General features: G+C 37.4%; 1 protein-coding gene across 12 annotated transcripts in view; it reads right to left on the reverse strand.

Moving 5' to 3' along the window:
• Positions 1-103: 103 nt before the first annotated feature.
• Ppip5k1 (diphosphoinositol pentakisphosphate kinase 1) overlaps positions 104-15,121 on the reverse strand; it is a 49,007-nt gene continuing 33,989 nt past the window's right edge. For 9 of the 12 annotated variants that reach the window (XM_026393264.2, XM_026393301.2, XM_026393276.2 and 6 more), the window contains 2 exons: positions 5,294-5,407; positions 104-2,962 (listed from right to left, as the gene is read on the reverse strand). In XM_026393264.2, coding sequence (XP_026249049.1) covers positions 2,124-2,962; positions 5,294-5,407 — 953 coding nt within the window. In that variant the 3' untranslated portion in view covers positions 104-2,123. The remainder of the gene's footprint in view (positions 2,963-5,293; positions 5,408-15,121) is intronic. The other 3 variants (XM_077800008.1, XM_026393284.2, XM_077800009.1) reach the window with 1 other exon arrangement.

Here is a 15,121-nt window from a genome sequence, read left to right on the forward strand (position 1 = left end):
GCTATAGTTCCCAGCTGCTGTAACAGAGCTGCCTCCAAGTCTAACAATAAATCAAGTTCATTGCAGATGGTGTAGTGCTGCTTAGGCTTTTTTGGACTCCACACATTGCTGAGTTACTGGGCCCTGGCTTCTACCTCTCTGCTTCAACCAGCGTTGTCATTTATCTTGGAAGACTCCTTTGATTACTGGAAGCAGTTCCACGGACCCAGAGGGAGCCAGAGAACATAGTCAGGGTGGGTGAAGGGAGAAATAGTATGGGAGCCAGCATAATTTCTGAAAATGGAAAAGAATGCCTGAGTATGGGGAATAGGAGTGTAAGGTGAGAACATACATTTGGTTTGGGGGATGGAAGAGGGGTAGGATGCCTCCTGGGAATGGGATCTGTATTCCAGGGGGTCAACAGCAGAGGACCATTTTAAATGGATAGAAAAATAGCAAACGGGTAAGGAGTTGAGGGGCCCTATGAGATCCAGAGCCTATTGAGGTTGGAAATGCCCCCTCATTGTGTAGTCACTGTGACTATTCCCCCAGAAAAGTAAAGACCCTGGAGTTCTCCCCTTTTGTATTTATAGTACTCATGTAGTAAAAAGTTAGGTCCCTCCCCAAAACCCTTTATAGGGAGGGGGATATTGTAGTCCTCTTTGTGTTCTGGGTTCTCCCAATGTAAAGATGTCAGTAGGAAAGAGAAGGGACATGGCCTCTTTATATCAAGTCCTCCTGACATTCATTCCAAGTCATCAGAATGAAAAATGAAACGAAGACTCCAAGGGTCAAGTACCCTCTGGTGCTTCTCAACACAAATCTCCACTCCCACTACCCAGCAGTCTATTCATTAAAGACATTTGAGATGGTAGGCTGACTGCTCCAGGGACCTTCTGGGATGCCAGAGCTCTACATTTTTATGGCCCATTGTTGCTAAACTGTAATGGCTTTTGACTGATTCTGATTCAGTCACAGACACAGATTAACAGTCATATTCATTCTTAAATTCACAAAGTCATCACCACCACCATCACCATTTTTGTTCTTTCATATTTATTGAGCACTCATAATGTTCCGGCCCCGACTCCAATGACTGCATTATCCCTCCTACCCACCCCCACTCCCATCCCCAGATCTTTGGGAAAAGCTTCATAATCACATCTGTTCTAAAGATACATGATATGAGGACAAACTTCTTGGGGACCCTGGAGTGTTTGGTCTTTGGCCAGTCTGTCCCTGGCAAACTACAGAAATATATATATATATATTAAATCTTTGCTCATGTCTGTACAATATTGATCTCTGTTAATTGCTTAAAATAGAACCTGATTCTCTACTACAGCATCTCCTAAGCCAAATAGCCCCACAACAAAAGGAGGCCCAGCTTCACAGATTGGCCAAAACTCCTCCAGAGCATTTTAAGTAGTTACTCTGAAGTTGCACAGCAATCTAATACCTATTTTTTCCTAAAATAATTGCCCAGAGGAGGAGAACTGGGGTACAGGGATCACTTGGAGATGATATGTAAATACCTATAAGCCCAGTCTGAAGAATAGTGGCCATGACAATGTTTGGGAAGGGAACTCCATTTTCCAGACATTTCAGATGGCCATCCAGGGCCCACCTGAGATTAACAGAGTCCCCCTGAATGCACATCTAATCTAAGGTACCTTAAGAAGTTGTGAACCCCTGAATGCACATCTGGTCTAAGGTACCTTGAAAAAGTTTTGAATATTTCCCCAGGAAAGAAAAGACCCTGGAGTCCCCCATTTTGTATTTCCTGTCCACAGTGTTGTCTTCAGCAGTTAACAATCTGAGATTCCCTGGGATAATCAGAGTAGGTTAGGTAACGATAGACCAGCCTATCCCAAGGAAATCATATTCAAGTCTAATGGCTAAGTGAGAAGCCAGTGGCTGCTTTGAACATGAAACTAGCTCCTCCCCAAGCTCAGCCCTGGCACAGGCATGCTTCATGCCAAGAGGACTGCATCCTCAGGCACCTCTGTTGTGAGCCAAGGCCTCACTCTGATCAGTGAGTTAGCCAACACAACAAGTTTCTGACTCAAATAGCTGGTATAATGTGACACCAATAATGAGAAAATGATCAATTACATGTTGCTGGTGGAAGGAGTGAATGCTGGTCATGGGCTAGAGACTGGCTTTAGATCACTGGACAGACACTGCATTTGGGGAGCATCCTCTCTAGGCAGCTGATCAATCACCTCAGGGACCACCCAAGATTGCTGACTAACCTCCTCAGGGATCTCCTGGGCCTGCATATCAGTCTCCCCCGGGAGATCCTGAAGTGGCTTATCAACCTCAGGGATGTCTTGAGACAAAAGATTGATTGCAAAAGCCTCCTGGGCCAACTTGGCAACCTCCACAGAGAACTCCTGACATGGCTGGCTGATCTCTTCAGGGATCTCTTGGATTGGCCTGCCAACTTCCTCAAGGGTTTCCTGGACCAGGCCACCAACCCCTACAGAGACCCTATGGAGTGGGCTGCCAACCTCCACAGAAATCCCCAAACATGGCTGGCTCACATCATCATGGTTCTTGTGGCAAAGCTGGCAAACTTCCTTAGAGTCTTTCTGGCATAGTTCACTGGTCTTCTGGCATGGTGGGCATGTGTGGGTAAGAGTATCTTGGTTCTTCTGGCATGGCTGGCTGATATCAGGGATCACCTGGCATGGCTGGCTGACCTTCTCAACAACCTCCTGGCCTCTTGGCTGGCTGGTTCCCACAGGTGGCTCCTGTGGGGACTGGTGTAGTTCAGAAAGCTCTTGCTGCCCTTCAATGGGGAACTCTTGTAGTATTTCATTTCCATGCGTCTCCTGGAACAGCCCAAGGCCTTGACTTTCTTCCATCACATATGCATTTAGAGAGGTTTGATCACTGAAGCCAAAATGGGAGTTGCCATCCAATGCAGTAGGGGAGGAGGGACCAGCACTGGACACAGTGCTGGAAGGGCCACTGCTGTCTACAAAGCAAAGTCAGGAGAACAAGTGAGACAAGCTAGAAGAGTAAGCTCTATCCTATGCATAGTTCAAATGCTAGAATGGATGGCCTGTGCTACTTGGGATCTGGGGAAAGAGGAACTGAATTCCAAATTCAATAGATACTAAATTTGCCCAGTTCAGGAATTGTCACCCTGGTCTAATGGTTACTATATGAATAGCACTAAGGTTCATCTAAGACTTCAGGAGAAAATAATGAGGGCTATTTCATCTGGTTCTTTCATAAATATACTCTCATCTCAACTCCAAATTCCCATGGCTCCTCATTCCCACTTTAGATGCATATGTACATGTTAGCCTAATGGTTCATAATTAGTTTTACATATCAAAATTGTGAAAAAAAATTTTAAAACAAATTTCCAATTTATATCTCCAGAGATTCTAATTTAGTTTTGTATAAAGGCATGGGTGAGGGAAGCAGGGAGGATGAGGATAATATCATTTTGTTGAAACACTCCCAGTTGAATCTGATGTACATCTTTTGTTAAGAATCATTCTTTAAAGTATTCAATATATTTCTGAAGCACAGCACATCATTGTTTATATTCCAAGAGATACGTAAGCAAAAAAGAATGTAGAAAAAAATTGTAAATCAGAACCGTTGGAAAGAAATGGTTTACCCAAAGATGAAAGACTGCTGCAGAATCTTCAAATGGAAGAAGTTTTTAATTAGCCTTTCTGAGGGTCACTGGCCCCCTTGAGGCTCTAAGGAAGGTAATGAATTATATTTCAGGAAAATGGACGTATGTAAATATTCACATTCGTCTTTACATATGATTCCTGGAGTTCACAGTCTCTACTCTGAAACCCATCCCTGGAACCAAGGTTAAGATGCTCTAAGCCTTGGAATATGCAATTTTACAGGACTGCACATATCATATATACAGAAAGCATAAAAACTAATTTTCTAGATCCTGACAATATTATACATGAAGATCTTCAATCACACTATGGGATGATTCCAACCCCAATCTCTACTTCTTCTTTCACCTCTAATAGGAGACTACTAACCTATTTTCTTTTTGTAAATACTGTACTTATTGAGGGTATTTTATATATTAAAATGCCATGATAGATTCTGGAAAAAGGAGACCTGGATATAGCATAATCAAAAAGAAGCTGGGAAAGTTGGAAAACTTGAGTCTGCAAAGGCTCAAACAGGCATTGAATTTAAAATATGCTAGCTATTCCTCTTCTGTAAAGGAATAGAGAAGGAATGCTTCAAGTAGAAAAAAGGAGGAACATGATTTAGGGCCAGCAAGATATGCAACCTATTTATGGTACAGACAGACCACAAAGGAGAAGTTTAGCAATGAAAGTCTGATAGCAGGAAGAAAAAAAGAAAGGAGAAGAAAAGATGTAAGCTGAGTTTTCCCCAAGTATAGAAGTAGACTTTATAGCCAGCCAATAGTCTGATTTATTTTAGGCAAAACAAAAAGGGAGAAGGATAAGATTTCCCATACACTCACCAGGAGAGAGGTAAAAGGGGCAATGGCAAGGTGCATGTAGGGCAATCAAAAGATTATGAAGAATTATTGTTGTCAGCAAAGTTTCTTCCTCATACAGAGTATCAGAGGAAAGGCAAATTTTTACGTCTATTAAACCCCACTGCTGAAATATAAATCTACTTCAGGCCTATCCAAGTAAAATAAAGTAAGGCATGTTTGGTTCCAGTTATTCCCCAGAGGCAGGATGATAAGGAAAGAATTTTTTTTTTCACTAGTGCTTCTGATGACCACTGGTATCTCCTCCTCCCTCCTATCACCCTAGTAACTCCTTGTGGCTCTGTTGTTCATGTTGTTACCAAGAGTAATTAGTGACAGGCTAGAGATAATAAAGACAAGCAAGGAAAAAGCAGCACCTTGACTTGAATTGAGAACAGACAACTTGAGAGAAGGGACATATAGAAATGAGTAGCAGATTCTAGTATCCTGCTCCCAAATTTTCTATGTATCTAGGTTGCCTCCTAGTTCTCTTTACTGAAGAAAGCTGTAGAGACACTAAAAGCGTATCTGAGTAGAACAGAGTCTCTATCCTTTTTTCCCCAAAGGGCCTCTGGGTCACTGTCTTTGAGGAGCCTATCCAACGAGATAGAGGGATCCTGAAGGACAGAGGTGAAGAAAGAGCACAAACAGATCCTCCCTCCATGTTGGAAAGAGCAGATGCAACTGCATCCTGAATGATCATTCCTGGTCTTTCAACCTTCATCTTTCCTCTCATGCATCCGGTCCCTTATTCACCAATCCCTCCATCCCTTATGGTTTTGGTCCAGGCAGTTAGAAAGGTTTACTTACACCAAGGGGGCTTCTCAGAGCGCTGCCGAAGTTGCAGGGGAGGTGAATGAAGAGTACGGGGTGGGGAAAATGGGCTATCTGAGGCCTGGTTGCTGTGCATAGAGTCAAAGAGGGCTGCACAGGTGGAGGGGAGAGAGGGAAGAACAAAAGGCACATGAAGAATCCAAGAGCCAGAGGTTCTCAAAATTTAACTTACTATTCCTTGGACTGAGAATTAAAATATCCTAGGAACCCTTCACTTAAACCAGAATCATTTTTTAAAAAATCCTATATTATAAACTTTTCCAAATATATTTTTTAAAAGTAGTTGAGAGGCTAGCTCATTTAATACCCACTCATCTCCTAGATTTAACACTTTAGTCATTTTTGCTTATTTTCCTTATTCTTTTGCTATTTCTTCATGTTAGTGTTCTTTAAATACATGATAGATATTATGAAACATTTTATATCTGAATATTTCAATATGAGTCTTTAAAGCATAAGGAATTATTCATATGTAACCCAACACCATTAATAATGTGAACAAAATTAAAAATAATTCCCGTAATGCCATCCAATGCCCAGTCCCTATTCAAATATTCCCACATTTCCAAAACGTCTTTTCATAGCAGGAACATAGAAAACATGAATTATGCATTGATTTTCTTTTTTCCTTTAAAATCTCTATTTAAATTTTTTTTAATTTGGGCTGGGGTTGTAGCTCATGGTAGAATACTTGCCTCACATGTATGAGGCACTGGGTTCAATCCTCAGCATCATATAAAAATAAATAAATAAAATAAAGATATTGTGTCCATCTACAACTAAAAAAGTATTTAAAAAATTCTTTTAAATTTATTTTTTGTTTTTATTTTTTTGGTACTGAAGATTTTTTTTTAAGAGAATTTTTAATATTTATTTTTTAGTTTTCGGCGGACACAACATCTTTGTTGGTATGTGGTGCTGAGGATCGAACCCGGGCCGCACGCATGCCAGGCGAGCGCGCTACCGCTTGAGCCACATTCCCCAGCCCGGTACTGAAGATTTAACCCAGGGGAATTTACCACTGAGCTATAACCCCAGTCCTTTTAATTTTTTGAGACAGGATCTTACTTAAGTTTCTGAGAGTCTCACTAAATTGCTGAGGCTGGCCTCAAACTTGCAATCCTCTACCTCAGCCTCCTGGGTCACTGGATTACAGGTGTGCACCATCATGCCCAGCTAAAATCTCTTTTAGTCTCAAATAGTTCAACTTTCCTTTATAACTTTTTGAAAAAAACACGACAGTTATATTGCAGAGTGTCACATCCTATGTCCTGAACTTACCTGATTACTTCCTCATAAAATCATTTAACTTATTTAATTAATCCTTGTATTTTCTATAAACTGGAAGTTAGACATAAAAGACCTACTTAGATGATTTAGGTTAAATACTTTTGTTAAGAACACATTAAGAGGGCTGGGGTTGTGGCTCAGCGGTAGAGTGCTGAGCTACAACTGTACAGTTTAGATAATTCCCTTCTTGTTTTCTATTTAGAATTTGCTTGTTGATCTATTCCTTGTTGATTTAGTTTTTTAAAATGTGTTTTCAGTTATACATGGACACAATATCTTTATTTTGTTTATTTATTTTTATGTGGTGCTGAGGATTGAACCCAGGGCCTCACATGTGCAAGGCAAGCGCTCTGCCACTGAGCCACACTGACTTAGATTATATATTGTGAAAACATTTTTAGGTTCATAAGTCAAAGCTATATAAAGGCACATGTAGAACAGTTGTAATTCCTTCACGCCTTTCAGACTCATTCCCTGTTGTCACATCTAAAGGTAACCACTTTTATTAGTTGTTTTTTTTTATACTTACAGCATTTTTTATAAATACATTTTTTCTTTATTCTTCTTTTTACTTACAAAATCAGTAGCATACTATTAACACTATTCTGTACCTTTATTTTTCACTTAAAATATATCTTGGCCATTAATTCATATCAGATAATATAGATTTTCCTCATTAGTTTGAACAGGTAAGTAGTATTCAATGGAGTGGATGGAACAATTTTTCAACCACCCTTGTACTGAAGAACTTTGGGGTTGTTTCCAACATTCAACACTATAAATAATGCCATAATAAACAACTTCATATAAGTAATATTTCAACCTTGTACAAGACTAGTTTCAGAATAGATTTCAGTTAATTTCTAAAAGTAGATTATTAGATCAACTATATTTTTACAATTTTTACCTATATAAAGATTATATCAAGCTAGGATTATGACTCAGTGGTAGAGCATTTGCCTAGCATGTGTGAGGCACCGGGTTTGATCCTCATCACCACATTAAAATAATAATAAAAAAAGCTATTGTGTCCATTTGCAATTAAAAAAATCTTTAAAAAAGAAGATTATATCATTCTCAAGAGGTTGAGGCAGGAAGATTACATGTTGAGGGCAGCCTCAGCAACTAAGCAAGGTCCCATCTCAAAATTAAAAATAAAATAAAAAGGGCTGGGGATATAGCTCGGTGGGTAAAATAACCCTGGGTTCAATCCCCAATGTAAAACAACAACAACAACAACAACAAAAAAAAAAACAGATAATACACTATCATTTTATACTTCCACCAACAATGTGTGGAATTTCTTGTTTCACAAGATTTTCTAAGTGAGTATATATGGCATTTTTCCCAATTTGATGGGTGAGAAATAATATCTCCATATAGTTTAATTTGCACATTGCTTATGACCAAGGTTGAGCACAATTTTGCATGTACAAGGGTCATCTGCATTTCTTTCTGTTTATACTGTCCAATTTTTAAAATCACATTTTTGAGGGCTATTAATATACCTCAGTGGGAGAGCACTTGCCTAGCATATGCAAGGCCCTAGGTTTGATCCCCAGATCACAGAAGGAAAAAAAGGAAAAAGGAAAAGAAAATCACATTTTTGTCTTTGCTTCTTAAAATATAAGAGTTCTTTGTAGTTGAGATGATAGGATTTGAATATGGTAATTTGAATACAGATAAATGTTTCCCAGAGGTCCATGGGTTAGTCTTGGTCCCTAGGGTGGTTCTACTGAGAGACACTGTGAATCTTTAGGAGATGGGGCCTAGTGGGAATTCCTTAGATCACTGAGCAATATATCCTTGAATGGGATTATAGGTTCCTGGTCTCTTTTGTTTTCCCCTGTTTTGTTTGTTTGCTTCCTGGTTCATGAGGCAAGTGGTTGGCCCTGCCACATGTTTCCTGCCATTGCCACTTGGTACCTTCTCCCCAGAGGCCCAAAGCAATGGGTCTGCCTAATTTCAAACTGGAACCTTCAGAACTATGAACTACATAAACCTTTTCTTTTATAAGTTAATTACCTTAGGTACTTAGTTATAGGAATGGAAGACAGGATGATATAATATATAGAATTGCAAATATTTTTTCTTTGCTTATGATGTTGCTAGCAGTTTAAAAAATTAAAAAATATTTTTTTAGTTGTAGAAGGACACTATGTATATATAAAACATTTATTTTTTTAGATGTATTTGGACACAATACCTTTATTTTATTATTTAGATATTTTTATTAGTTGTTGATGGATCTTTATTTATTTATATGCGGTTCTGAGAATTGAACCCAGTGCCTCACAACCCCAGCCCTTATTTATTTATTTTTATATGGTGCTGAGGATTGAACCCAGGGCCTCGCACATGCTAACAAGCACTCTACCGCTGAGCCACAACTCCAGCCCAATATCTATATTTTATTTATTTATTTTTAATGTGGTGCTGAGGATCGAACCTAGTGCCTCAAACATGCTAGGCAAGAGCTCTACCACTGAGCTACAACCCCAGCCCTTAAAATGTTTATATTACTTAATTTATCAGTATTTTCCTATTTCTTCCTAAATATGACTTTGAGTCATGAATTAGGCTTTCCTTCAGATTTAAGGAAATTTACTATCACCACCCTGCTTATTTATTTATTTATTTAGGTATCATAATGAACTCAGGGAGGCTTCACCACTGAACTACATCTCTAGGTCTTTTAAAAAACTTTTATTTTATTATTTTTAAAATTTTGAGACATGGTGTTGCTAAGTCACGTAGGCTCTGCCAAGGTTAGCATTAAACTTGTGATCCTCCTGCCTCAGCCACCTGAGTTGCTGGGATTACAGGCATATACCACCAGTCTAGCAGTTCCAGTATTTTTAAAAATTAATTAATTTATTTATTCTAATTAGGTATATATGACAACAGAATACATTTGATTGATTGTACACAATTGCAGCACAATTTTTCATTTCTCTGGTTGTACACAATGTACAGTATCACCATATGTGCAGTTATACATGTACTTAGAGTAATGATGTCCATCTCATTCCACCATCTTTCAGTATTTTTTTTATTGAGGTAATTCACATAACACACAAAGTTAACCATATTAAAGTGTATTTTTTTTTTGCAGGGGGTACCAGGGGATTGAACTCAAGGGCACTCAACCACTGAGCCACATCCCCAGCTCTATTTTGTATTTTATTTAGTGACAGGATCTTGCTGAGTTGTTTAGCACCTCACTGTTGCTGAGGCTGGCTTTGAACTCGTGATCTTCCTGCCTCACTCAGCCTCCAGAGCTGCTGGGATTACAGGTGTGCCCCACTGCGCATGGCATTAAAGTGTATAATTATGTAGCATTTAATATATTCAGTGTTGTTCAATCACCTCTATTTAGTTCTAAAACATTTTCATTATCACCAAAGAAAAATTCTGTATCCATCTTACCCCCAACTTTAGATTCCATCAATCTGCTTTCTGCCTCTATGGATTTTCTTATTCTGAATATTCCAAATAAATGAACTCATACAATATGTGACTTTTTTGTTGTGTCTTGCAGTTAAACTTAGGGTCTCTTTAACACTGTGCTACATCCCTAACTCTTCTTCTTCTTCTTCTTTTTTTTTTTTTTTTTAATATTTAAGCCTAGCCTCAAACTTGTGAGCCTCTTCAGTCTCCTGAAGAACAGTGATTACAGTAAAGTGCCAGCATGCCCAGATGAGTACTGCCTTTTTTTTTTTAATATTTATTTTTTAATGGTGGTTGGACACAATACCTTTACTTTATCTATTTATTTTTATGTGGTACTGAGGATGGAACCCAGGGCCTTGCTACGTGAGTGCTCTACCAATGAGCCACAACCCCAGCCCCAAGTACTGCCTTCTTAATAACATAATAAATAATGTCTTCGTCATGAACATGGGCTCTTTATCCATTAATTTATTTAGGTTTTGTAGTTTTCATTGCACATATCTTTCAACTACCTTGTTAAGTTTTCCCCCAGGTATCTTAATCTTTGGAAGCTATTATAAACACAATTTTTTTCCTTTTTTTTGAGCAGTAGAGATTGAATTCAGAGGAGCTTTACCACTAAACTATAACCCCAGCCTATTTTACTTTTTATTTTGAGATAGAATCTTGCTTGCTTAGATCTTGCTAAATTGATGAGGCTGATCTCAAATCTGCCTCAACCTCCAAGTTACTGGAATTATAGGTGTGTACCACCATGCCCGGCCACAATTGTTTTCTTAATTTCCATTCTGGATTGTCCATTGCTGGCGTATAGAGGCACAACTGACTTTTGTGAGCCAGTCTTAAACCCTGAACCTCTGCAGAATTTATTTATTAGATCTAGGGATCTTTTTTGAAGGTTTCTTTATGACTTTCTATATATAGGACAACTGTGGATATAGAAAATTTTATTTCTTATTTTCCAATCTAGATGTCCGCTCCTTTCCATCTTTGGTTGCCCAGAACATCCAGTATTAATATTGAATAGCAATGGTAAAAGTAGGACTCTTTTTTCTTATTTCTGATCTTAGGGGGAAAGTTTTCAATCTTTCAACACTGAGCATGATTTGTGTTATGGATGTTCATGAATGCACTTTACATGGTGAGGAAGTTCAAACTGTTCCTAGTTTGCTGAGAATTTTTGTCATGAAAAGGTATTGAATTTTGTCAAATATTTTTATGTGTCAACTGAGATGACAGTGTCCCCCACCTCATTCCATTAATGTTCATTGTCTGGTTTTCTTATGGCTAACCACCTTCTCCTGAGATAAATCTCACTTCCCCATGGCATATAATTCTTTTAATGTAGTGTTGCATTCACTTTGTTACATTTTGTTCAGGATTTAGCCCTCTATATTCATAAGGGGCATTCGTCTGTTGTTTTCTTTTTCCATGGTATCTATGGCTTGTGATATCAGGTTAATGATAACCTTACAGAATGAGTTAGAAAATGTTTCCTTCTTTTCTGTTTTTTTTTTTTTTTTTTTTTAAGAATGAGAAGGAGTGGGGTTAATTCTTCTTTAAATATTTGGGAGAATTTATCAGTAAAATAATCTGGTTCTGGATTTTTTTTCCTTGTTGGAAGGTTTTTGTTACTCATTTAGTCTTTTCCCTTGTTATAAAAATGCTCAGATTTTCTATTTCTTCTTAAGTTGGTTTTGTAGTTTGCAAGTTTCTAGGAGTTTGTCCATTTTATCTAGGTTACCTAATTTAGGGGCACAAAATTGTTCATAGAACTCTCTTATCATCCTTTTAATTTCTGCAAGGGCAATAGGAATGTCCCCACTTTGACTCCTGATTTTATTTTTTTCCTTGTCAGCTTAAAAATGTTCTAATCTGCCAGGCCTTGTGGGGCATGCCTGTAATCTCAGTGGCCCAGGAGGCTGAGAGGCAGGAGGATTGCAAGTTCAAAGCCAGCCTCAGCAAAAGAGAGGCACTAAACAACTCAGAGAGACCCTGTCTCTAAATAAAATTCAAAATAGGGCTGGGGATGTGGTTCAGTGGTCAAGAGCCCCTGAGTTCAATCCCTGGTACCTCCCCCTGCCCCAATAAAGTTCTTTTAGCTCCTGATTTTAGATATTTCAATATTCTTTCTCTTTTTCTTGGTCTACCTAAAGGTTTACCAATTTTGTTGATCTTTTCAAAGAACTAACTTTTGGTTTTTGTTGATTCTTCCTATTGTTTTTCTAGTCTTTATTTCCTTTACCCTCATTCTAACTTTCATTACTTCCTTCCCTTTTCTAGCTTTATGTTTAGTTTACTATTTTGCTAGTTCTATAAGGTACATATTAGGTGACTGACTAAATATCTCCCTTCATTTTTAGTGTAGGTGTATACAACTATAATTTTCTTTTTGAGCACTGATTTTGCTGCATCTCATAAATTCTGGTATTTATTTTCATTTTCATTCATCTCAAAGCATATTCTAATTCCCCTTGTGATTTTTTTTGATTCGTTGTTAAATGTTTAAGAATATGTTGTTTATCATCCAGGCACAGTGGTGCACACCTGTAATTCCAGCAATTTAGGAGGTTGAGGTAGGAAGATTCCAAGTTTGAAGCTAGTCTTGGCAACTTAGCAAGACTTTGTCTCAAAATAAAAATTTAAAAAAGGGGGCTGGGGATATGGCTCAAGTAGTAGCGCACTCGCCTGGCATGCATGAGGCACTGGGTTCTATCCTCAGCACCACATGAAAATAAAATAAAGATATTGTGTCCACCTAAAGCTAAAAAATAAATATTTAAAAAAATTTTAAAAGGTTGGGGATATAGTTTAGTGGTAGAATAAATCTGCATTCAATTCCCAATACCACACACACCCAAAAAGAACATTTTGTTCAATTTCCATAGGTTTTGTGAATTTCCCAGTTTTTCTTTTGTTATTGATTTCTAGCATTGTTCCAATGTAGATGAAGAACATATTTTATATGATTTCAATCTTTTAAATATTGAGACTTGTTTTGTGGCCTAACATATGCTCTATCCTAGATAATATTCCATGTGCACTTGAAAAGAATCTATTGCTCTTGTTAGGTGGAATATTCTGTTTATCTATTATGTCTAGTAAGTTTTATAGGGTTGTTCAAATCCTTTTTCTTACTTATTTCCTGTGTAGATGTTCTGCCCGTTATTAAAAATGGGGTATTGAAATCTCCAACTATTATTTTAGAATTCTCCCTTCAGTTTGATCAATGTTTGCTTTATATGTTTTGGGTGCTATTGTTTGGTATGCATTTTATAATTGTTATATCTTCTCGATAAGTTATCCTTTTAATATATAATGACCTTCTTTGTTTCTTGTAACTATTTTTTACTTAAAACCTATGTCTAATATTAGTAGGGTTACTCAAACTCTTTTTTTGGTTACTATTTTCATGAACTATCTTTTTCTATCCTTTCAACTTATTTGTGTCTTTGGATCTAACATGAGTCTCTTGTAGACAGTATATAGTTGAGTCATGTTTTAAAAACTCCATTCTGACACTTTGCCTCTTGATTGAAGAGTTTAATTCATTTATATTTAAAGAAATTATTGATAAGAAATTGCTTATTTCTGCAATTTTGATATTTCTGTATGTTACATACTTATTTTGTTCCTCGTTTCCTCATTTCCTCCATTACTGCCATCTTCTTGTTTAATTGGTTTTATGTAGTGTATCATTTTGATTCCCCTCTTTCTTCCTTTTTGGCATATATTTTAAGGTGTTTTCGTAGTAGTAACCATGGAGATTACAATTAACATAGAAAATATAACAATGTAGTTTCAAATGATAGCAATTTAGCTTCAGTAACATATAAAACCTCTACTGCTATAAAGCTCCGTCTTCACCTTATGTTGTTTTTACCACAGATTACATCTGTGTGCAAGTGTGTGAATTAATATAGACATAGTGATTCTTTTAAACATTTGTATGTTAAATCATATATGTAATAAAAAAGAGTTACGAAACAAAATGCTGGCTTTTACATTTACCAATGTAGTAATTTTTGTTTTCTTGTGCTGGAAACTGAACCCAAGACCTCAACACACATGAGGTAAGTGCTCTACCACCAAGCTACATCCACAGCCCAGGTTACCTCTCTCTTGTATCTGCATTTTACTACTTCCTGCAAACTTTTGTTATTTTCCAGAGTATAAATTTGATTTTAATTTTGGTCAAATGGCTAGTTAGCCCTAGTCTACTTATTTAAAAAAGACTCTCTTTTACCAAGTATTTTGAATGCTAATATTATCTATTTCTAGATTTTCTATTTTGTTTCCTTGGCTTCACTGTTTATTTTTGTATCAATCACACTGTTTTTATTATATACATTTTATAGAATTTTTTAGGGGTACCAGGGATTGAACTCAGGGGCACTCAACCACTGAGCCACATCCCTAGCCCATTTTTGTATTTTATTTAGAGACAGGGCCTCACTGAATTGCTTAGTGCCTTGCCATTGCTGAGGTTAGCTTTGAACTCATGAACCTCCTGTCTCAGTTTCCCAAGCCATTGGGATCAGAGAATACTTTTTAAATGTGGTAAAGCTAGTATCCTTTTATTATTCTTCAAGGTTTTCTTTGCTATCCTTGCCTGTGTGTGTGTGTGTGTGTGTGTGTGTGTGTGTGTATACTGGGGATTGAATTCAAGGGGTCCTTTGCCACTGAGCTACATCCCAATTCCTTTTTTTTTTTTTCATTTTATTTTGAAACAGGATCCACTAAGTTGCCTAGTGACTCATTAAATTGCTGAGGTTGGCCTCAAACTTATGATCCTCCTGCCTCTGTCTCCTGAGTTGCTGGAATTATAGGTGTGCGCCACCATACCTTGCTGCTTATTTGTTTGTCTTTTTAAAAAATATTTATTTATTTTAGTTATAGGTTGATACTATATCTTTATTTTATTTTAATTTTATATTTTAATATTTATTTTTTAGTTATAGGTGAACACAATGTCTTTATTTTATATGTATGTGGTGCTGAGGATCGAACCCAGTGCCTCACGCATGCTAGTGAGCACTCTACCTCTGAGCCACAATCTCA

Source organism: Urocitellus parryii, chromosome 6 (genome assembly GCF_045843805.1).
Source record: "Urocitellus parryii isolate mUroPar1 chromosome 6, mUroPar1.hap1, whole genome shotgun sequence".
Classification (NCBI taxonomy): Eukaryota; Metazoa; Chordata; class Mammalia; order Rodentia; family Sciuridae; genus Urocitellus; species Urocitellus parryii.